Source organism: Akebia trifoliata, chromosome 11 (assembly GCF_017979445.1).
Source record: "Akebia trifoliata isolate Shusen 1 chromosome 11, ASM1797944v1, whole genome shotgun sequence".
Taxonomy (NCBI): Eukaryota; Viridiplantae; Streptophyta; class Magnoliopsida; order Ranunculales; family Lardizabalaceae; genus Akebia; species Akebia trifoliata.
In genome coordinates, this window is record NC_141385.1 from 2,051,039 (window position 1) to 2,076,038 (window position 25,000).

General features: G+C 33.6%; 2 protein-coding genes and 1 long non-coding RNA gene across 4 annotated transcripts in view; 1 reads left to right on the plus strand and 2 right to left on the minus strand.

Moving 5' to 3' along the window:
- Positions 1-203: 203 nt before the first annotated feature.
- LOC147390261 (cysteine-rich receptor-like protein kinase 25) lies at positions 204-8,570 on the minus strand. The gene is given in 8 exon segments (XM_086457567.1): positions 204-844; positions 981-1,131; positions 1,252-1,489; positions 1,852-2,062; positions 2,220-2,341; positions 3,702-3,836; positions 7,608-7,943; positions 7,946-8,570. Coding segments are annotated over 8 exon segments (2,013 nt in total). The 5' UTR covers positions 8,421-8,570; the 3' UTR covers positions 204-499.
- A 3,505-nt stretch (positions 8,571-12,075) lies between these two features.
- Positions 12,076-14,901, plus strand: LOC147390262 (uncharacterized). Its single transcript, XR_015182578.1, has 2 exons — positions 12,076-12,470; positions 14,457-14,901. It is a non-coding gene; the product is annotated as an uncharacterized LOC147390262 (long non-coding RNA).
- A 686-nt stretch (positions 14,902-15,587) lies between these two features.
- Positions 15,588-25,000, minus strand: part of LOC147390263 (cysteine-rich receptor-like protein kinase 10) — a 56,864-nt gene continuing 47,451 nt past the window's right edge. The window contains exons 1-7 of one of the 2 annotated variants that reach the window (XM_086457563.1): positions 22,316-23,322; positions 19,133-19,267; positions 17,617-17,738; positions 17,249-17,459; positions 16,649-16,886; positions 16,378-16,528; positions 15,588-16,240 (exon numbers count right to left, since the gene is read on the minus strand). In XM_086457563.1, the coding sequence (XP_086313689.1) occupies positions 15,896-16,240; positions 16,378-16,528; positions 16,649-16,886; positions 17,249-17,459; positions 17,617-17,738; positions 19,133-19,267; positions 22,316-23,150 (2,037 nt within the window). In that variant the 5' untranslated portion in view covers positions 23,151-23,322 and the 3' untranslated portion in view covers positions 15,588-15,895. Of the gene's footprint in view, positions 16,241-16,377; positions 16,529-16,648; positions 16,887-17,248; positions 17,460-17,616; positions 17,739-19,132; positions 19,268-22,315; positions 23,323-25,000 lie in introns of those variants that run through there. The other variant, XM_086457564.1, reaches the window with a different exon arrangement.

Below are 25,000 nucleotides of genomic sequence, written 5' to 3' on the forward strand. Positions count from 1 at the left end.
ACATATCACACTTTCTAGGGTCCATTGTTAGGCTTGGAGCCCATCTGCCTTCAGTTATTGAACTCTGAGGGCGAGGAGTGACCTGTCAATAATGAAGAAATGCTCGAATCCAATAGCTAGAGTGTGTGTTTAGGTCCGCTAAAGATAGGGCCGACCCATTCTTCATATAGTTCCCAAAGCTCATTTTCAAAATGAGAGAAACATACGCACACAACACTTATTATTTGTTGATATATAAAATAAAAGGATCCTTCATCCTTGAATGTTTACAACACACATTGCCATAGTCTTCAAAAAGAAAATTGTTTTTGGGAAGAGAAAAGTGCTACTTATGGCCAAGTTTCTGAAGAACTTCCTTGCAATGGCTGCAATGAAGTTCAAACATTCTCCCAATACATATAACTCAAGCTCACTTATCGACTTAAATGGCCATTACAAAACCTAGTTAATGTCTTAAAGCACAAGTTATTTTTAATTGAACAAGTACTTCTGTTTGTGATTATCGGGGATATAGTTCAGTTATTGACATTTCATTCACAGAAGGTGTTGAGTTACCTGTATGTTGGTTGGGCTGAGTTGATCGTGATTCAAGCTCCTTCGAAGTCATATTGGACACCATTCTACTATGTGCGAAAAATGCAGGTGATGAAGGTAATGCGAGAGTGATAGAATAGCTACTAAGCATAAGAACCACACTTGCCATGGTGGGTCTGTCTGCAACATCATCTTGAACACATAATAGCGCAATGTGGATGCATCTAATCACTTCGTTTCTCGAAAAAGAATCCTTCAAAGTTGGATCCATCAACTCTAAAGCTGTTCCTTCATTCCAGTGTCTCCATGCCTACAATAACTCGGCATATATATTAAAGATAAATCCAAGTTCTTTAAATCAAGATCTCTTTCTTTTACGTAGTATGGATTTCCTGACTTAGTCGATGGAATAAAAAAGAAAATTAAAATCAAATGGTCATACTCACATAGCTTAGAAGGTCCTCAGCACACTCTGATTGATAAAAACTACTGTTTTTTCGGCCGGTCACAATCTCCAGAAGCAATACACCAAAACTATAAACATCTGACTTCATTGAGAACTGCCCATGCATCGCATACTCTGGCGGCATATACCCACTGCATCACCAATATTAAAATCAATTGAGATAGCAAGCTTTAAGATTTTATTTAATTAGTTTCACATACTTGATATCAGGAGTCACTTAATTGAGCTTAGAGATGAAATTTAGTACTCACTATGTTCCGACAACGTTACTGGTATTGCCTTGAGTTTGATCCACTACAACAAGCCTTGCCGTGCCAAAATCTGAAATTTTTGGGTTCATCTCCGCATCTAACAAAATATTGCTCACTTTGAGATCTCGATGAATGATTGTATGTCGAGAATCTTGATGAAGATAGAGTAACCCTCGAGCAATCCCTTCTACAATTTTGTAACGCATTTCCCACTTCAAATATGTCTGTTTTATTGGATCTATAATTCATCAAAACGACAAACCGTGTTAGGTCTAAAAGTATATAGTAATTGTCGTTTGTAAGCAATCTCCAATACCTTGATTATTAAAAGATACAAAGCAATAATTTTCTTGTTATTATGTGAGGATTTTTATAAATAGTTTTTTGAGACTTTATCATGCTTATTAAAATTCCATCACACAATGATAATAAGATCATTGCTGTTTAACACTGAAACACAATAGAAGGATGGCATTTTACGGATATTTAAGAAAAATAATTGTATGGGAGGTTGTTAAAAAGAATGTTAGCGCGGAGATCTTCATCCTGCTTTCTCACAGTAGCACGAAGTTCAAAATAGATGGAGCATTGGAGACAAACCAAAGAGAAAGTGATCGAGGCTTGTGTTGGGCATGAACTCGTAGATCAAAAGCTTCTCTTCTTCTTTGATGCAGAAACCTAGGAGCCTAACAAGATTCCTGTGTTGAAGTTTGGCCACTAACACCACCTCATTTTTAAATTCTACTTCACCTTGTCCAGAGGTTTTAGAGAGTCTCTTCACAGCTATTTCTTGTCCATTAGATAGCCTACCCTGAGAACATATCACAATAATCTGAATAAAATAGAATAAAGTTCATAATTTGCTTCAAAATGATATTTACAACCTCCTTCAAGATATTAATTATAAGTTTTGAATCCAAAATATTTGAAGTTTATGCAAAATTATAGTGTGGTATGATAATAATAACCTTGTAAACAGGACCGAATCCACCTTCACCAAGCTTATTAGCATCAGAGAAGTTGTTCGTAGCAGCTTCTATTGTATCAAAGCCATATTGCAAAGATTCCACATCTGTTATCTCCTCCACATCTTTGCCAAGGTAATTAACAATAATAGAAATGTGAATCAAATGGGTAAAGACTTCACAAACAACAGTAAATCTATGAAAGTTGGTCTGTTCTTCCATCAGTTGAAACTTGGGGAGTCTGATCCATAGTTTTAAAGCTCGTCTATGGACCTTGTTGATTGAATTCAAGGTTATTTTCTTTAAAAATTCGAATGGAGTTATTGTTGCAGAAATCAACAAGAGCATAAAATGCACAATAAAGAAGAAAACACAAACACAGATTTACAAGTTGGAGGAGATCAATCTTTTTCACTATATCAAGTAAAGGTTGCAGAGTAAAATTAACTGTTTCCTCCTCTCTTTAAAATCTATTTTCTTTCTCACTTAGAAAATCCTAGGTCGAAGTTGTATATTTATAATTTAGTGTTGCCACCAGGTAAGCTTGTTTTTAATTAGATTAGTTACTCGGGTGAAGGTGGGTTTTAAACCTAGCTAGGTTGACTAGTATCAACTCATGCATACCTTACCAATTTAAAGCAAGTGGGTAGATTCCAGATTGGTGTTGTCACTGGATAAGTCTATTTTTAATGACACTAGTAATTCAGGTGTGATTTACTAACTAACTAGCTGGCACTTTCTGAATGCACATGAGAGATAGGAGACATGCCCCCTGATGTGGCATGGGTTAGAATCATAAATTGTTTTCCCTCGGGATACACAGCTGTACATCCCCATAAATATGTGCAGTTATGTATTCTGAGAAAAAGAATCTATGGTTATAGCACATGCCACGTCAGGGTGCGTGTGTAAGAGGGGAGCGTCAGAAAATCATTATTATTAGTTTTTTAGTCCAAGTCATGTTATCAACACTCCACAAGCTTTGCCATCTTTGTTAAGTAGTTGGCACCTTCATATTTTATTTTTCGTATTTTCATTCACTTATGGTTCCACCTGACCCAGGCTTGTCCGATTTTTAAGTTTTATTGAGATAAAAAAAAAAATCAAGCTTGCCGTAGATTAGGGTCTGCAAGATTTCGCAACTAAACAGGTGTAAAAATGCTGCTCATAGTGAATTTGATTGCAAGTCTTCGCAAGAAAGCCATTTTCCCATAAAGGTTGAAAATGTGCATTTGACTGCCCATTTTCACATCTGCAGTCAAACAAAGAGACATACTCTTTGAAAATTCATTTAACTAGAACCGAGTCCTTGAGAAAATGAATTTTCATGACAATGTTTTCTCGACAATCATACATGCCTGTAGGGACTAATTTGACTATCAACTTGTTTATGCCTCTATAGTTTCCTGGAGACATATGTAGTTGCATCGGATTTCAAGATCAATGTCGTGCCAATAGATTAAATGAAGAACAATGGTTACTTACTATCAACTTGTGGCTCTGTTGGAGGCCTTCTCTTTCGTGAACAAAAGCATATGACAATGGTGGCAAGTATTACTAGTGGAATGGCTGAAGAAACAACTATAATCACAATAGTTCGGGATGAAGCCTTTCCCTTTCCTGCACAATGAAGATCAGTTTTGGGTATGTAACCCACAATGTTGAATATCAAATTTTGAAACTAGATTAAAGAAATGACATAAGTTTGTTATGCAACTTAAGAAAATGCTAATCCAATAAATCCATGGACGTCATACCAGTATTGATAATTAAAAATAAAAATAAAAATAAAATGATATAGCATTCAATAATCCACTACATGAAAAAGGGGTAAATTAGACGTCAAGGTCGGTTGAATTTGACTAAATTCAAGAAAATTCGATAGATCTTGGCGTCGAATCTACCCCTTTTTCATGTAGTGATAAAATGTTTTTGTCTATGTTCAACGTTCTTGTAATATTTAAGAAAATAAGACTCCACAATGTATGCAAATTTATTGAAGGAAAAAAACAAATACAAGCTAAAGAGTTACATTGTGTCCAGGACTAAATTTTGCAGTTAAGCCCTATTAGATTCTTGAACACAAAACTAAATCATAAATTGGCTACCATAAGTAAGAAAAAACTAAGTGAACAATTAGGAGTAAAGAAAAATGAATGCTGATTTTCTAAGTCAACCTGGCAGAATAACTCAAAAACTCATTGATCGTGGCATGTGTAGGAACTGTTGATTTTTTCCCTCAGGATATACAACTGCACATTTTTATTGGGATGTGCAGTTGTGTATCCCAAGGGAAAATATATTGTTATTGCACGTGAGACGTCAGTGAGTTTTTGATTTTGTATGTCAGAGTTGGGTTAGAAAATCATTACACAAGAAAAATCCCAACATTATTTGGGTGGCATTAAGGAACGATGATTATGAGCTCGTTTCTTGTTTTCTACCATTCAAAAGTGTTTTAAGGCTCAAATTAGTGTTTGTTGACACCCTTAAAACACACTTTACACAAAAGTGAGAAGCAAAAAAGATAAGAAAAGTGACTTTACACAAATCTAAAATAACTTAAAAGTTGTATTGGTTATTTAATGAGGATGTTCTTGTTCATATTGGGGAGTGACTACTTGCCGATCACAAGTTGTCCTTTGCACCCCTTCTTTAGAAAAACACATATTTTTGTTGAAGTGTGCTAGGAGATATGTGAAGTTATATTCTTCTTTCATCCAATAAAAGAGAGAGATCAATAGATTATGGATGAAACACGAGATTCACTAAGATCAACAAGATGTTGGTCGTTCCTCACAACCAATTTTTTATTATTTATGATTCCAATACTTATTTAATGGATTTTCGAGTGAGAATGAAGAGTTCTTTCTTTCATAAAATCTAAAAATGGTTAGGAGGGATGACGATGGAATTTATAAAAGATTTAATAAAAAAGCGGAAGTGGATGCATTTTTGTAAAAAAAAAAAAGAAAAAAAAAGCACAAGTTACTGTATATAAGAAATGTTTTCGAGTATTTAAAAAAAATGATACTTTTTTACGTTGCATTAACATATAGAATTTTTTCTTCTTCTAAATTAATAATTAAAAAGATTAAGGGGGCATTGATTGTGCTTCAAAACGCAATTTTACCGGCGTTTGTGTCAAAACGCGGCGTTTTGATATTTTTAACTCAAATTTCCAATTTTTATCGCTGTTTTGAAAAGTGGATGGGAGGAGCTTTGCACAACAGCGTTAAAACGCAATGATGTGAAATGACTATTATGCCCTTTGACTTTTTTAAAATTTACATCACTGTCCGCGATTTTAACCTCGTTCACACTTCACTCTTTGATTTCTACAGTCGACTGATTCATTGAAGACGACGACCAGCCGACCGATCTCATTGACGACGACGACCACCGAAGCACCGATCTAACCCTTTGACGACAACGACGACGACAGTATCTTAGTTCAAACGAAACCCATCGACGACGACGTTAGCTTCGGTCAAACGAAACCCACCGGCTTGAAAAACCCACCGTCGATCGACACCATTCATCTCTGTGAGCTCTCTCTCTCATCGATTTCACTATCTCTTTGTTGACGAAATTGCATATTAACAGAAAATTTTCTGTTAGGGTTGTAATTTTTTGAATCATTTTTATTAAAATAAATTTTTGTTAGAAATTTTTGTGAATGATTGTTGTTGATTAACGCCTTTTAGAAATTTTTTTGTTAGAAATTGCATCGATTGAAATCGATTAACTCATTTTAGAAATTTTTGTTAGAAACAAGCAATTTTTGTTAGAAATTGCATCGATTAACGCCTTTTAGAAATTTTTTTGTTAGCAATTTTTCTCTTACTCAACCACCACTCTTCATCAATCTATGCATCTGGGATTCTAAGTACTCACTTGAGAATCCCAAGAAAACCCCTCAAAAGAAACATGATTACTTCTAGGTTCCATAATCTAGTCCCTGTTAGCGCTGTTGTGTCTGAAGATGGTGGGGGAGGCTCAAGAGGAGATGCTGTCGAAATTTTTACAGAATTTTATTATATTTATCTATATTTAGTGTAATTATATATTTATAGGGGTATTTTAATAATTTTTGATGCATTCTATGTACATTATGTTTGATTGTGTATTATGCGGGTATTTTGTTTATCAGAAAAATTTTATGTCTATTTTTAAGAGGAGATGTTGCCGAAATTTTTATAGAATTATAAATTTTTCTATAATTTTTTTTAGAATTATAAATATTTTAAAATTAAAATAATTATTTTTTTAATTTTTTATATAATTTTATTATATTTATATATATTTAGTGTAATTATATATGTATAGGGGTATTCTGGTAATTTTTATGCATTTTGGTTGCATTATCAACCTTAAGGGTATTCTGGTCATTTTACCCTACTACATCAGATTTTAGAAGCTGTATCAAACAGTAATTATTAGATTCTAGTCAACAGCACAACAATTTTAAAAAGCTTTATCAAACAAGTTTTTCAGCTTTTCAGATTCTGACAGCAGATTCTGACAGCAGAAGCTGACATCAGTTTTAAGAAATTGAATCAATCAGCACCTCAACTTTTGACCAATAGTGCCGACTGTCACCTTCGAGACACGTTACTCTTGCTGGAAAGAGTGGCCGTCAGCCAAACTCTAGGACGATGATACCATCATCCTCAAGAAAGTATCCTCTCTCTACTGTGGAAAAAACTTTGAAGCTGACAGCGGGCTTCAAAATTTAAAGAAACCCTCTTCATTAGATTACACGTGGTATTTTAGAAAAAGAGGTAGTTTCAAAATTTTCAGAAATGTAAGTATGAAATAAATTCAAAACGCCATGTGTCATGTAACGAGGAGTGCTTCTTTACATTCTGAAGCGAGCCGTCTGCTTCAAAGTCGGACTAAGTAATATTTCAGAGTTGAAATATCACTCGTCTTTTAATTGTTTGTTTAAATAGGCTTTTTAGCTATGCACCCTAGAATTCTTTTTAAAGTACACCCTGGAATTCTTTAAATTTTAAGCATAATAAACAAAAAAAAAAAAAATAATAATAATAATTCCTCAATTTGATAGATAACATCTTTTTTTTTTTCTATCAACACTTAGGTTCTTGACTTGTTTTATAATTAAAATAGAAATTAATTGAACGATTTGAATCAACCAGATTAAATTATTAATTTAAAAAAAATAATAATATAAGAAATCTAGTGGTTTACTTTTTTTTAGGTTCCATAATTAACTAATCTTCATGCATGATTTAGTGAAATACCCTTACAATTTAGTGAAAATCAAATTGAAATTAATCTAGCATTTATAATAAAAACAAGATGTATAGTAAAGAAAAAAAAATTGTATGCCTAATTAAGTAGCAAGATCAAGTACTGCACACTTACCTGTTGTGATAGTCGTATTTGTTAATGGCGAAGTTGGTGGTGGTGGTGATGGCGATGGTGGCGGAGGTGGTGGAGATTGATAGAAAGGACTAATCTCGTACCTCAAATAACAACTTGGTTGAATAACTCTCCCACCTTGTTTTCCATCACAACAAGTAGGAATCTTATTCACAGCAACTCTTAAGCATCTGTCGCAATCAAATTGAGATAAATCTGGTGTGCACTGCACCAGCCCATATATTTTCTGAAAGTTAGTAACGTCTGCTTCTTGAGTTGCAAATTTAAGAGTAGAAGACCCATTTGCAGCTCTTGTTACAAGCCCATCCATCAACCGTTCAGTATTGAATTAAACTGATTTGGGTTTGATAAGTTGTTTGTATTCCACATAAAGAGAGTCGGATTGTCTTGCATAGTGGAGAAGATGGATCGATTGGAGTACCTTAACATGCACTCATCATACCCTACAATTGGCTCTTTCTGTGTTGGACAACGTTGAGTGATTTCTTTGCTTGCTGTGTCCACACAATTCTTACACACATCAGCTGTAACATCTCCTCTACAAAGGAAAAGGCCATATGCTTTATCAGGAGGGTTTTGGCCTATAGTGGTGTTGAAAAAATGAATATTGGGTGTGGCATTAGAAGATAAAGAAGAGAGTAGTGGGTTGAGATTAAAACGAAATTGGCTATTATTAGTGTAATTAGCTCCTTCACAGAAGTTGTATAGAAAGGTGGGTGGGGTTTGGGCAATTGTGAGACCACCATGAATGACGATGGAGCAAAGAAATAAGAGAAATTTGAAGAAAAAACCCATTGTTTGTTTTTGGGCCAATTTGGATTGAAAGGATGTAAATGTGAAGGTTTTAGTAGTATGGATTGATGAAGATGAATCAATGGGTGTGAAATTATCTTGAGAAGACCAGGAAGACTCAACATTTGGAAGAGTCAAAGTCAAGCTCTCTCTCTCTCTGGAAGAATCAAAGTCAAGCTCTCTCTCTCTCTCATACATGATGAAAAAGAGATGGGGACAGAAGTGAAATATCGAAGGAAAATGCTCAAGGATTGGTTGGACTTTGGATGTATCTGGTGGACTTGGAAGGATTGGTTGGATGTACGTGTCAGTTTTGTACTGGTGATTAAAGTTATGATGTGGGAAACAACTCAGAGAACTGGTAAACGTGTGAAGTACGTTGGACCCTTGATGGCTTCTTCATCGGCACCGTAACCTCCCGTGTTTGGTTTGGGAGATTTACAAAATAGTGATCAAATTTTGACGAATCTACGGTTCCGGCTCACTGTTCATTTTAATTGTCACATTAACCTTGTGAAATTGTCACTTTAAAACAGTTGAGATCGTTACCCATCTGATTTTTTTTCTAAAGAAAACGGGGTCATTCACGTGTTGGTAATTAAAATAAGTAAGTAGTCGGAATGTAAATAATACATTTTCAGCTCACAAAATGGTAACTCACCCGTTTTGTAAGAGAGTATAATGAAAATGATAGAAATATCCCCATCTCATAATGGCGTAGAGTTGTGATGAATGCACACGGTAAATAACATGGGGTTGATGTAGGAAGGGCATAAAAATATATATATTTTTCTTCGAAATACACAAGGAAAAGATATGTGATTTTTTGCTCATGCTATGTTAACCACATTCAAACTACGTATGATTTACCCTGTGCATTTATCAGTCCTGATTTTCTGACGCCCCCTTTGACACACGCCCCATACATGATAGGTGCTATAATCAAAGATTTTATTCTCCAGATACACAACTCTACATCCCCATAAATATGTGTATTTTTTTCCTACTTGTAGTCAAAGGAAAAATTGGAGTGACATTAAAATTGATGTCCCGTCACACTTTGTTGACTTGATGTGTGTATGAAACTATAAATGCTTTTCATTGAGATACATGTGAAAATCATCAACGGTTATGTGTGCACCTCCACATTAGCAAAGTGTGAAACAATGTCAATTTTAAAATCACTCCAGCATGACTCACAACTAAATAGTGAAATTCAATTTTCAAGAATACATTTATTGGTAAAGTAATTTTTGGCTTAGGCGTTCGATCTAAAGTTAGTAGGGCATGAAATGGGATCAGATTTTATTCAGAATTCGAAATTAGTGGGTATGGACCCTTGGAGTAGACCAGAATAGAAAAATGGGTTGAATATGGATTGATATCCTATGATCGGAGTTAGATACGGATCCATCCCTATATCTGTCTAGATTCAAATGATATATTGCTATGAAAATTATATTTTTATGTTTTTCAATATATCTTTTCTGTACTACCTTTCTATAACATGAATTCTTATAAAATAAAAGAATTATAATAGTAAAATAGAATAATATATTAATTGAAAAAGAAATATGACAAAAAAAAAAAAAAGTTGAACGGATTGAAGTCATCCAAATCCAATCGACCCGAATCAAATATTTCCATCGGGTCAAATCTGGATTTAGTGAAAGGAAATTGGTTCAGATATGGTTTTAGCTAATGAGATATGAATTGGATTTAGATATAGATCTGAATAAAAATTGGATATGGATGTACTTAGATCCAGTTGAACCCAACCTCTTTTAAGCAGTACCTACTAGATGCCTGCACCGCAGACTCTTTGATGCTTAAGTCAGTAAAAATGATAGAAAAAGTAGGTGACTTAGAGTGTAGGGTTCGAATGTTTTTACATTGTTTTTTTCTTATTTGAGGTTCTTATTTATAATGGAAGTACATGGAATCCTTTTGGCCTCTTTTTATGGTAGGTTGAGCATATTTATAGATTTTCGTTCAATGGAGGTTTTCCCTGACTTTTCGGCATTTGAGTTGATCTTAAACCTTTATTCGTACAACATACTTCCCTACGACACTAATTTATATAGATCAGCTGGCGAGTGAAAATCTCATTTTGATCAAAGAGTGACACATGGCAACCTAGGATAGACATTTTTATCCTTTACAATTTCCCCTTTTCGCAAGTTTAGGAGAAGGCTCAAGCTTGCAAGAACTCTTTGAAGACACGTGTTACTTGTTGATTATTTCCATGTTAACGAGCTCTACTCCTCCAAGTATGAACTTTTGAGCATTTTCTTATTATTAATGTTGTACCACATGTTGCAATTTTATTAAAAAAAAATCCCTTGGAGTTTTGACAACTCCAAGGGAACCTTATTTTATCAAGTTTTTTACCTAGAAAACCTTTGAGTGGAAATCCATGTCATAAAATTCAAATTGATGTGTTGATTTGTTACTCAACAAACCTTAGAGAAGATCCTAACCACATCAATTTGTGGCATCCAAAAACATCATGATATGATGCTACAAGTTTATAGAGGACAAAATTTAAAGAACTTTGAAAAAAGGTTAGTTTCAAAGTTGAATTTTAGTTTTAAATTTGAGAGTTCAATAGCCATCTATTTTTAACACCTTGGATCAAACTTAAAAAAGATTTTCTTTTTCTTTTTAATATGATTTTTTCCATAAAATTTAGAAGGCTGTGTTGGATTATCAATTTGATAATCCATGTGGGCCTAACGACTCTTAGTAAGATTTGAAATCTACTACCCTAATCATGCTAGCATGACTCATAAAGTTATAGTAACAAACTTGGGGGGTGTTTGGTTTGGATTCTAGATTCTGATACATCGTTTGGTTGAAATTATCCATTTGATTTTTTTCGTTATTAGAAATCAAAATCATTGAGAATCAGAAACAATTCTCAAACCATTTCTCATGATTCTCTCACTCTATCCACTTATGACGATCCTAAAATAATATTTTAATAATAATAATAATAATAATAATATTAATATTAATAATAATAATAACTCGTGATAAAACACATGATCTCTACTGTGTAAACAAAAAAATAAAAATAAAAATAAAAAAATCCAACGATCGAGATTTATACATATCCCCATAACACCCATCTCATAGATACTTATCTCAAAGATAAATCTTAACTGTTGGATTTTGTATTTAAATGGTTGAGATTATTTATTTTTTCATTAGTCATTTTTCATGGGTTACCGAATCCTAACCCTAATAATAATAAAAATACCAATCTATAATTAATTACAATTATAACAAATAATAATAGTGGTGGTAATAATAATAATAATAATTTTCTTTATATAAAATTACAAAATCATCATAATTTTTTGGCTAATGTTAACATGCTCCTTGTAATTCACTTGAAGAATAATAGAAAAGGTCCTAAATCCTTTTTCTTTTAATTTTGTTCCAAAAATATTTGATTTCAGTTCTAATTTTTTTTCCCTTGGATGCTTTGAATTTTGGTCACCCTACCACTTATTATTGTTAGGGGAGCACTTCACTTAACAAGTACACATATAAAATATATGCAGAAAAGAAAATAATATATAGGAGCGTAATTATATTATTGAATTTTTGATTCTCGAATTTTTTGTATAAAAAGTATAATACCCATATAAAGTATATGCCACATATTATCATTTTACGTATATTTGATTTTGCAATCTGAAATAGAATAGAACTCGGATTTTTCACATATCGAATTTAATTTGCAAGAAGAGTATGAGTAGTATTTTAGAAAACTGAATAGTGGTTTGAAAGCGGAACCCATTAGCCAGAGGAGGAAGAAGTTGTGACTTTGAAGGAAACTATTAACGCTCTTGGAGCTTTCATTTTTTAATGGGACAAGTATGTCCTTCATGAAACAAAACAATTATCAATCCTGTCCCCGATTTTTATCTTCCATCGAACACATCAAATTAGGACTTTATTTCTATAGTTAGAAATCTAGGGTTCTTCAAGGGGGATTTTGAACCGAAAGAGGATCGTGCCTTTCCATCAATCAGGACTCAGGAGGTGAGTTTCTTCTGCGTTTATTCTCCAGCTTCAAAATTTTTTTTCTTGGTTTTTTATTTGATTTCGTATTATAATCTCTCAAACAGAGAACAAATTCAGGGTTTTGGGATTTTTTGGTTTCAGATCTTTTGCTTTCGTATTTAAAGAAAGGATGATCTACTGAGACTAGATCTAGAACTCCATGTTAGAACTTTTGGGTTTTGATGAAGAATCGGATTTTTCTTGTTAGAACTCCATTTTTCTTCGTGATCCATATTTTACTTACTTTTATATATATTTTTTTATTATTAATAAAATTTAATTCTTAAATTTTTTTCTTTGTTTCCCTGACTCTGCCCATTTTTCCGAAGTTTTCTCTTACTGAATTATTCCCCAATTTTGACTTTGTCACTATGCTTACAAAGGAAGCAAATTTTTTTTTTTTTACAAAAACAAATCTGAGAGATGAGTTGATCAAGAGTGAGGATCCTAATCAAAGCAACCGATCAATTGAAAAAAAATAAAGAGACAATACTGTAAAAGACCTATTTCTTGAAAATTTGTACCAAAAAGCCCCTTCCAAAAAAAAAATCACCCTTTAGTATTTTTTTTATTATCAAATATTAGTCTAAAAATGATTTTTGAAGCGAAAAATATAGTAATTACCCTTTCAACAATTTTTGATGTTTAAAAAAATATGTTTATTTGAGAATATTTTTGGTACTCCTATGTTTTAAAATTAATGACATGCCCCTTGATTATGGGCATCTCTTACATAATAATGACAAACGAGATATAAATGACAAAAAATTCTTGTTTACTCTTCTCAAAACTAGTAATCTTTAACGCACATAGATAAAGCTTAAGATGGGTTGGATTTTATCCAAAATCTAAGTGATCCAAGTTTGATTTTTAGTGGATTTGATTTCTTCAAACATATCCGAATTAAAATATGGGTTGATGTCCTTTGACTCGAGTCGGATATGGATCCATCCCTATATCTACCTATATTTGAATTATATATTATTTTGTATGTTGTATGTTATATTTTTATATTTTTTAATCTATCATTCATCAACCAATGAGTACTAGGTGTAGTGGTCAAAGTTTTTTTTCAAAAGGGGAGGGGTCTTGAGTTCAAATCACATTTAAGCCACATTTTTTATAAATTACTTTGTAATGGTTTGAAATTATCCGACTTGATCGGCTTCAATCAATTAATTCGGGTAGATCGGATCCGGATATGGGTTTAATGAAAGTTAAAAAAAAAAAAATTGGATATGGTTTGAACTATTAGGATCCGAGTCTAAATTTGGACTCGAATTAAAATTTTGGATATGGGTACACATATCCAGCCCAAATCCAACCCTTTTTAAGCCCTACACATAGATAATGATGACTACAACAGTGATGATGATGGAAATGAGTATGGTTATTATCACCATCAAACTGATTTGATTTATGTATGTTAGATTTATTAAAATATATAAATACTTTTCTTTAATTAAAACATAATTTTAAAACTCGATTTGAATGTTCATTGAATTGACTCAACTCAAAAAATGAACAAGTCGACCTAAATGAGTCAAATAAAATTATATTGAATTTATAAATAACTTTTAATAAATAAAAATATTTATTTTTTATTTTTCATAGAAATATTTTTAGATAAAACCAATTTGTAAAGTTGTTAAAAGGGTATTTTAGGTATTAGTTTTCAAAGAATCTTCAAAAGAATTTTAGTAAGTTAATACTTTATGCAGTAGGATTTAGATGGTCCGTATTATTTATTAGGGGACCATTCATTGCATATTCTCAATAAAGAGTCCTTCACAAGTCATTGTCCCAAAAATAAAATACATTAGGATCCACCATCTATCCCAAAAGGTGACCTGTTAGAAAGGGCTTAAGTAATACTTGGGAGCAGGCGAATCCCGTACTCAACAACACCTTCTCACCCAAAGGGTGGAAAGAATCAAACTTGTAACCTATACGGATCTTCCTTAGGGTATTTCTCAAAGAATAATGCTGAAGTGACCAAAGGCAGCATTTGACGGAATATTTTTCATCAACTTAATTATCTCAGCTTGCCATGTCGATGTAACTGGTGCAATGTTACCAATATCATCTCCTTTACATTGAATGAGACGGAAGACTTCAAATGGGCTTTCACCTGTGATTGTGTTGTAGAAGCCAGTGAAGGGGGGTTATGTGTCTCTTTAGTGCAAATAAGTGCTCATGGATTTTATCTACTATTTCATTGAAATATAGTAAATCTTTGACTATCTTTTGTTGGTAGAGGATAGACACCTTCCAATTCTGTTTAGCGTTTTTTTTTTCTTCCTGGCTGTAACAAAGAATTCTGTGGGTTATATCTCTCTTATCACAGGGGATGCATATTTTATATGTATTTTTTATAATTAATAAAATTCAATTAATTTTTTTTTCTTCACTGTATTCCTAACTTTGCCAAATTTTACCCATTTTTTCCAAAGCTTTCCCTTGTTGAATTATTCCCCCAGAGACATGAAGTGATCAAGGGTAAGGAACCTATTCAAAGTGACCGAGCAATTGAAAAAATATAACTACTTTAGGGGGAACTTTAGGATCCACTTGTCATCACTGTTCAATAGAATTCAACTGCAATGAAAGGCTAAATTAAAATGAGTATTGTTAATTAGAGGCCGACATTGACATTATGAGAAGAATGTGGTTCACCTTTAAAGATGATTTTGTTGTTGTTGTTGCTAATTTAGGGTTTCTCCACACTTTCTTAGGACAAGACTTGTCTCTACGGTTGCACCGTTGAACCCATGAAAGTTTTGCAATGTGCAACAAGGTCAGTCAGGATGCCACCAAGTTTTTAACACACACTTGAACATGAATCAAGTAGACTATTTATTCAATTAATATTACAAACCCCGGCCGGTCCAAGGCTTTCTTGCTACATATCACACTTTCTAGGGTCCATTGTTAGGCTTGGAGCCCATCAGCCTTCAGCTATTGAACTCTTAAGGGCGAGGAGTGACCTGTCAATAATGAAGAAATGCTCGAATCCAATAGCTAGAGTGTGTGCTTAGGTCCGCTAAAGATAGGGCCAACCCATTCTTCATATTGTTCCCAAAGTCCATTTTCAAATTGAGAAAAACATACGCACACAACACTTATTATTTGTTGATATATAAAATAAAAGGATCCTTTATCCTTGAATGTTTACAACACACATTGCCATAGTCTTCAAAAAGATAATTGTTTATGGGAAGAGAAAAGTGCTACTTATGGCCAAGTTTCTGAAGATCTTCCTTGCATTGGCTGCAATGAAGTTCAGACGTTCTCCCAGTACATATAACTCAAGCTCACTTATCGACTTAAATGGCTGTTACAAAACCTAGTTAATGTCTTAAAGCACAAGTTATTTTTAACTGAACAAGTACTTCTGTTTGCTATTATCGGGGATATAGCTCAGTTATTGACATTTCGTTCACAGAAGGTGTTGAGTTACTTGTATGTTGGTCGGGCTGAGTTGATCGTGATTCAAGCTCCTTCGAAGTCATATCGGACACCATTCTACTATGTGCGAAAAATGCAGGTGATGAAGGTAATGCGAGAGTGATAGAATAGCTACTAAGCATAAGAATCACACTTGCCATGGTGGGTCTGTCTGCAACATCATCTTGAACACATAATAGCGCAATGTGGATGCATCTAATCACTTCGCTTCTCGAAAAAGAATCCTTCAAAGTTGGATCCATCAACTCTAAAGCTGTTCCTTCATTCCAGTGTCTCCATGCCTACAATAACTCGGCATATATATTAAAGATAAATCCAAGTTCTTTAAATCAAGATACTCTTTCTTTTACGTAGTATGGATTTCCTGACTTAGTCGATGGAATGAAAAAGAAAATTAAAATCAAATAGTTTTACTCACATAGCTTAGAAGATCCTCAGCACACTCTGATTGATAAAAACTACTGTTTTTTCGGCCGGTCACAATCTCCAAAAGCAATACACCAAAACTATAAACGTCCGACTTCACTGAGAACTGCCCACGCATCGCATACTCTGGCGGCATATACCCACTGCATCACCAATATTAAAATCAATTGAGATGGCAAGCTTTAAGATTTTATTTAATTAGTTTCACATACTTGATATCAGGAGTCACTTAATTGAGCTTAGAAATGAAATTTAGTACTCACTATGTTCCGACAATGTTACTGGTATTGCCTTGAGTTTGATCCACTACAACAAGCCTTGCCATGCCAAAATCTGAAATTTTTGGGTTCATCTCCGCATCTAACAAAATATTGCTCACTTTGAGATCTCGATGAATGATTGTATGTCGAGAATCTTGATGAAGATAGAGTAACCCTCGAGCAATCCCTTCTACAATTTTGTAACGCATTTCCCACTTCAAATATGTCTGTTTTATTGGATCTATAATTCATCAAAACAAAAAACCGTGTTAGGTCTAAAAGTATATAGTAATTGTCGTTTGTAAGCAATCTCCAATACCTTGATTATTAAAAGATACAAAGCAATAATTTTCTTGTTATTGTGTGAGGATTTTTATAAATAGTTTTTTGAGACTTTATCATGCTTATTAAAATTCCATCACACAATGATAATAAGATCATTGCTGTTTAACACTGAAACACAATAGAAGGATCGCATTTTTGGGATATTTAAGAAAAAGATTTGTATGGGAGGTTGTTAAAAAGAATGTTAGTGCGGAGATCTTCATCCCCCTTTCTCACAGTAGCATGAAGTTCAAAATAGATGGAGCATTGGAGACAAACCAAAGAGAAAGTGATCGAGGCTTGTGTTGGGCATGAACTCGTAGATCAAAAGCTTCTCTTCTTCTTTGATGCAGAAACCTAGGAGCCTAACAAGATTCCTGTGTTGAAGTTTGGCCACTAACACAACCTCATTTTTAAATTGTACTTCACCTTGTCCAGAGTTTTTAGAGAGTCTCTTCACAGCTATTTCTTGTCCATTAGATAGCATACCCTGAGAACATATCACAATAATCTGAATAAAATAGAATAAAGTTCATAATTTGCTTCAAAATGATATTTACAACCTCCTTCAAGATATTAATTCTAAGTTTTGAATCCAAAATATTTGAGGTTTATGCAAAATTATAGTGTGGTATGATAATAATTACCTTGTATACAGGACCGAATCCACCTTCACCAAGCTTATTAGCATCAGAGAAGTTGTTTGTAGCAGCTTCTATTATATCAAAGTCATATTGCAAAGATTCCACATCTGTTATCTCCTCCACATCTTTGCCAAGGTAATTAACAATAATAGAAATGTGAATCAAATGGGTAAAGATTTCACAAACAATAGTAAATCTATGAAAGTTGGCCTGTTCTTCCATCATTTGAAACTTGGGGAGTTAGATCCATAGTTTTAAAGGTCGTCTATGGACCTTGTTGATTGAATTCAAGGTTATTTTCTTGAAAAATTCGAATGGAGTTATTGTTGCAGAAATCAACAAGAGCATAAAATGCACAATAAAGAAGAAAACACAAACACAAAGATTTACGAGTTGGAGGAGATCAATCTTTTTCACTATATCAAGTAAAGGTTACAGAGTAAAATTAACTGTTTCCTCCTCTCTTTAAAATCTATTTTCTTTCTCAACTAGAAAACCCAAGGTCGAAGTTCTATATTTATAATTTAGTGTTGCCACCAGGTAAGCTTGTTTTTAATTAGATTAGTTACTCGGGTGAAGGTGGGTTTTAAACCTAGCTAGGTTGACTAGTATCAACTCATGCATACTTTACCAATTTAAAGCAAGTGGGTAGATTCAAGATTGGTGTTGTCACTGGGTAAGTCTGTTTTTAATGATAATAGTAATTAAGGCGTAATACTAACTAACTAGTTGACACTTTCTGAATGTACATGAGAGATAGGAGACACGCCCCCTGCTGCCCTGCTGTGGCATGGGCAAGAACCATAAATTGTTTTCTCTCAGGATACACAGATGTACATCCCCATAAATATGTGCAGTTATGTATTCCGAGGAAAATAATCTATGATTCTAGCACATGCCATGTCACGGGCCATGTGTCAGAGAGGAGCGTCAGAAAATCATTATTATTAGTTTTTTAGTCCAAGTCATGTTATCAACACTGCACAAGCCTTGCCATCTTTGTTAAGTAGTTGGCACCATCATAGTTTATTTTTCTTATTTTCATTCACTTATAGTTATTTGGTGGGGGTTCCACCTGACCCAGGCTTGTCCAATTATTAATTTTTATCAAGATAAAAAAAAAAAATCAAGCTTGTCGTAGGGTCTGCATGATTTCGCAACTAAACAGGTGTAAAAATGGATTTTCAGGGAAATGCAGTTCATAGTGAATTTGATTGCAAGTCTTCCCAAGAAAGCCATTTTCCCATAAGGGTTGAAAATGTGCATTTGACTGCCCATTTTCACACCTGCAGTCAAACAAAGAGACATACTCTTTGAAAATTCATTTAACTAGAACCGAGTCCTTGAGAAAATGAATTTTCATGACAATGTTTTCTCGACAATCATACATGCCTGTAGGAACTAATTTGACGATCAACTTGTTTATGCCTCTATAGTTTCCTGGAGACATAAGTAGTTGCATCGGATTTCAAGATCAATGTCGTGCCAATAGATTAAATGAAGAACAATGGTTACTTACTATCAACTTTTTCCTTTGTTGGAGGCCTTCTCTTTCGTGACCAAAAGCGTATGACGATGGTGGCAAGTATTACTAGTGGAATGGCTGACGAAACAACTATAATCACAATAGTTCGGGATGAAGCCTTTCCCTTTCCTGCACAACGAAGATCAGTTTTGGGTACGTAACCCACAATGTTGAATATCAAATTTTGAAAGTAGATTAAAGAAATGACATAAGTTTGTTATGCAACTTAAGAAAATGCTAATCCAATAAATCCATGGATGTCATACAGGTATTGATAATTAAAAATAAAAATAAAAATAAAATGATATAGCATTCAATAATCCACTACGTGAAAAAGGGGTAAATTAGACATCAAGGTCAGTCGAATTTGACTAAATTCAAGAAAATTCGACAGACCTGGGTGTCGAATTTACCTTTTTTTCATGTAGTGATAAATTTTTTTATCTATGTTCGACGTTCTCGTAATATTTATTTATAAGAAAATAAGACTTCATAGCATAAGCAAATTTATAAAAGGAAAAAAAAAATACAAGCTAAAGAGTTAGATTGTGTCCAGGACTAAATTTTGCAATTAAGCCCCATTAGATTCTTGAACACAAAATTAAAACATAAATTGGCTACCATAAGTAAGAAAAAACTAAGTGAACAATTAGGAGTAAAGAAAAATGAATGCTGATTTTCTAAGTCAACCTAACAGAATAACTCAAAAACTCATTGACATGGCATGTGTAGGAATCGTTGATTTTTTCCCTTGGGATACACACTGCACATTTTTATTGGGATGTGCAGTTGTGTATCCCGAGGGAAAATATACTGTTATTGCACGTGAGATGTCAGTGAGTTTTTGATTTAGTATGTTAGAGTTGAGTTAGAAAATCATTACACAAGAAAAATCCCAACATTATTTGTTGACTCATTAAAAAAACACTTTACACAACTCTAAAATAACGTAAAAGTTGTATTGGTTTTTTAATGAGGATGTTCTTGTTCATATTGGGGAGTGACCACTTGCAGATCATAAGAAGTCCCTTGCACCCCATCTTTAGAAAAATACATATTTTTGTTGGGGGGTGCAAGGAGACATGTGATGTTATATTCTTCTTTCCACCAATAAGATACAGAGACATTAACAAAATGTTGGTCGTTCCTCATAATCGAATTTTTTTTTATGATTCCAATAATTATGTGGTGGCTTTTTGAGTGAGAATGGAGGGTTCTTTCTTTTCCTTAAAATCTAAAAATGGTCAGGAGGGATGATGTTGAAATTTATAAAATATTTACTAAAGAAGATGAAGTGAATGCATTTTTGAAAAAAAAAAAAAAAACCACACAAGTTACCGTACAAATGAAATGTTTTCTGAGAATTAAAAGAAAAATGGCACCTTTTTCCGTTGCCATAAATCTATATGGAAATTTTTTTTATAAAGTTAATAGTTAAAAAGATTAAACTTTTTGACCAATAGTGCCGACTGTCACCTTCACATATGGTAAGCCAAAAAGCTAGACGACTGCCTTCCATATTCCTTTGAGAGTTGACATATCACTTTTCTTTTAATTGTTTATTTAAATAGGCTTTTTGGCTATGCACCCTAGAATTTATTTATGCCACACCTTGAATTCTTTAAATTTTAATCATAATAAACAAAAAAAAAAATAAATAAATAAATTCCTCAATTCGATAGATGACATCTTTTCTTATTTTTCTATCAACACTTAGGTTCTTGATTTTTTTTATATAATTAAAATAGAAATTAATTGAACGATTTGGATCAACCGGTTTTTATTATTGGATCAGATATCATCCTTTTTACCTAGATCACACATTCTTTTTTCCAAAGGAGACTGCTTCCCATTTTATAAGGATTTCTTTGTTAAATAATCCCCACGATTTGAGGAAAGGAGATGAAAAGATAAGAGGTGGCAAAGGGGGATTAAGGAAATGGATAAACCTATAAATAGGGAGAAGAGTTTTAAATGTGTGGATTTTGTGTGTGTGTGTGGGTGTGTGGCCGGGGGGGGGGGGGGGGGGGATACTTGGAACAATCTTTTCAAAGGTAATTTTTAACTTTAAAAGAATTAGGAGAAATTATGGAAAACAACACAATTTTTAGAGCTCTTAATTTTTTTCTTGAAACCAATATTTTGAAGTCCCATAACCACGCATCTCCTAGCTTGCTCTATAACTTTAAATTATTTTAATATATTAAATCTCATCTTCATTTTCAACCTCGCCCGAATCCCTCACCTTCATCTCTCGTAGACACAGTTCCCTTCTCTTCTCCTTCAAAATTCTTATCTTGTTCTTGGGATTCAAAGGTTCAAATAAATATAATCTTAAGGTGGAAGCGGACAGATAAATTACTTTTTAGAAACATCATTTTCAATCCATTGTTTTCAATTTGGCCTCAAAACTTTATAAAAACTTTTGATTTTTAATTCAAAAATAAGGGGGAAATCCTCATCACTAACGTTGTGTTTGGATTGAGAGAAATGGAGAGTAGAGAAGAGAAAATAAATGAGTTTCTCTCCATTTCTTTTGTTTGGATTGTTAAGTGGGGAGAGAAGAGAAAAGAATTGGAGTGAAAAGGAGACAAAAAAAGCTGAGTTTTCTTTTTCTCCAAAACAGGAGAGAAACCTCTTAAAATATTTTATAATTTGAACTCTGACCTTAGATCTCTTTTAAGATATTTTAAAATTTCAAAGTTGTCTCAAGTTTTCTCCTATCAATCCAAACATGATGGAGAGAAATTGAGTTTATCTTTTCTTCTCTTAATGAGTTTCTTTTCTCTCCACTTCTCTCTAATCAAACATAGCCTAAGTCTCTAATCTTCAAACTTATTTTCAGAAGAAAACAGGTTAAAAAAATCTCAAAGTTGAAAACCCTATTTAAGTTATTATTTTTTCTAAGGCAGAAGTTATAAAGTTAAAAAAAAAAAAGCCTATACAAAAAATTTAGAGGTTTGATTTTTTTATTTCTTAGGTTTGATAATTACCAATCTTTCCATAATGATTTGGTAATAAAACACCCATAAAATTAGGGAACATTTAAATTGATCATACATACCCAAAATCAAATTGAAATTAACGAGCTGTTATAATAAATAAATAAAAAAAAAGAAAAAAAGAAAAAAAGAAATTATATCCCTAATTAAATAGCAAGATCAAGAGCATAATTACCTTTTGTGGTGGTTGTATTTGTTAATGGCGATGGTGGTGACAATAGCGACAATGGTGGAGGAGAAGCTGGAGGAGGTGGAGGTGGGGGTGGTGGTTGATAGAAAGGATATATCTCGTACCTCAAATAACAACTTGGTTGAATTACTCTTCCACCTTGTTTCCCATTACAACAATTTGGAATCTGACTCACAGCACCTGATAAGCATCTGTTGCAATCAAATTTAGATAAATCTGGTGTGCACTGCACCAGCCCATGTATTTTCTGAAAGTTAGTAACGTTTGCTTCTTGAGTTGCAAATTTAAGAGTAGAAGACCCATTTGCAGCTCTTCTTACTAGCCCATCCATCAACTCGTTCAGTATTGAATTAAACTGATTTGGGTTTGATACGTTGTTCATATTCCACATATAGAGAGTCGGTTGGTCTTGCATAGTGGAGACGATGGATCGATTGGAGTACCTTAACATGCACTCATCGTACCATATAATTGGCTCTTTCTGTGTTGGACAACGTTGAGTGATTTCTTTGCTTGCTGTGTCCACACAATTCTTACACACATCAGCTGTAACATCTCCTCTACAAAGGAAAAGGCCATATGCTTTATCAGGAGGGTTTTGGCCTTTGGTGGTGTTGTAAAATTGGTTTGTGGGTGTGGTATTAGAAGATAAAGAAGAGAGTAGTGGATTGAGATTAATACGAAATTGGCTACTATTAGTGTAATTAGCTCCTTGACAGAAGTTGTATACAAAGGTAGGTGGGGAGGTTTGGGCAGTGGTGAGACCACCATGAATGAGGATGGAACAAAGTAATAGGAGAAATTTGAAGAAAAAACCCATTGTTTGTTTTTGGGCCTATTTGGATTGCAAGGATGTAAATGTGAAGGTTTTAGTAGTATGGATTGATGAAGATGAATCAATGGGTGTGAAATTATCTTGAGAAGACCAGGAAGACTCAACATTTGAAAGAGTCAAAGTCAAGCGGTCTCTCTCTCTCTCTCTCTCTCTCTTCATAAATGATGAAAAAGAGATGGGGACAGAAGTGAAATATCGAAGGAAAATGCTCAAGGATTGGTTGGACTTTAGATGTATCTGGTGGACTTGGAAGGATTGGGTGGATGTACGTGTCAGTTTTGTACTGGTGATTAAAGTTATGATGTGGGAAACAACTCAGAGTACTAGTAAACGTGTGAAGTACGTTGGACCCTTGATGGCTTCTTCATCGGCACCGTAACCTCCCCTGTTTGGTTTGGGAGATTTACAAAATAGTGATCAAATATTGACGAATCTACGGTTTCGGCTCACTGTTCATTTTAATTGTCACGTTAAACTTGTGAAATTGTCACTTAAAACAGTTGAGTTCGTTACTCATCTGAATTTTTTTCTAAAGAAAACGGAGTCATTCACGTTTTGGTAATTAAAATAAGTAAGTAGTCGGAATGTAAATAATACATTTTCAGCTCACAAAATGGTAACTCACCCGTTTTGTAAGAGAGTATAATGAAAATGATAGAAACGTCCCCATCTTCAATTTCTTGTCTCATAATGGCGTAGAATTGTGATGAATGCACACAATAAGTAATATGTGGTTGACGTAGCAAGGGCATAAAAACATATATTTTTCTTCAAAATACACAAGGAAAAGATTTGCGGGTTTGTGCTTTGACTATGTTAGCCACATTCAAATTATGTATGATTTACTGTGTGCATTTATCATTATTCAATGGCGTATTCTCCCAATAGCGGTATTTTTTTGACACCACCCCCCAGTGACACACGCCCCCATACATGATAGGTGTTACAATCATAGATTTTGTTATCGGGATACTCAACTTTACATCCCCATAAATATGTGCATTTTTTTTCCTACTTGTAGTCAAAGGAAAAATTGGAGTGACATTAAAATTGATGTCCTATCACAGTTTGTTGACTTGATGTGTGTATGAAATCATAGATGCTTTTCATCGAGATACATGTAAAAATCATCAACGGTTATGTGTGCACCTCCACATTAGCAAAGTGTGAAACAATGTCAATTTTAAAATCACTCCAGCATGACTCACAATTAAACAGTGAAATTAATTTTTTCAAGAATACATTTATTGGTGAAGTAATTTTTGGCTTAGGCGTTCGATTTAATGTTAGTAGGGCATGAAATGGGATCAGATTTTTTTTGGAATTCGAAATTAGTGGGTATGGACCCTTGGACTAGACCAGAATAGAAAAATAGGTTGAATATGGGTTGATGTCCCATGATCTGAGTTAGATACAGATCCATGTTTATATTTGTCTGAATATGGGCATGATATATTGCTTTGAAAATTATATTTTTATGTTTTTCAATATATCTTTTCTGTACTATTTTAATATAACATGAATTCTTATAAAATAAAAGAATTATAATAGTAAAATAGAATAATATAATAATTGAAAAAGAAATATGGTAAAAAAAAAAAAAAAAGTTGAATGGATTGAAGTCATCCAAACCCAATCGACCCGAATAAAGTATTTCGATCGAGTCAAATCCGGATTTAGTGAAAGGAAACTGGTTCAGATATGGTTTTAGCTAATGAGATATGAATTGGATTGGATACAAATCTGAATAAAAATAGGATTTGGATGTATTCAAATCCAATTGAATCCAACCTATTTTAAGCAGTACCTACTAGGTGCCTGCACCGCAGACTCTC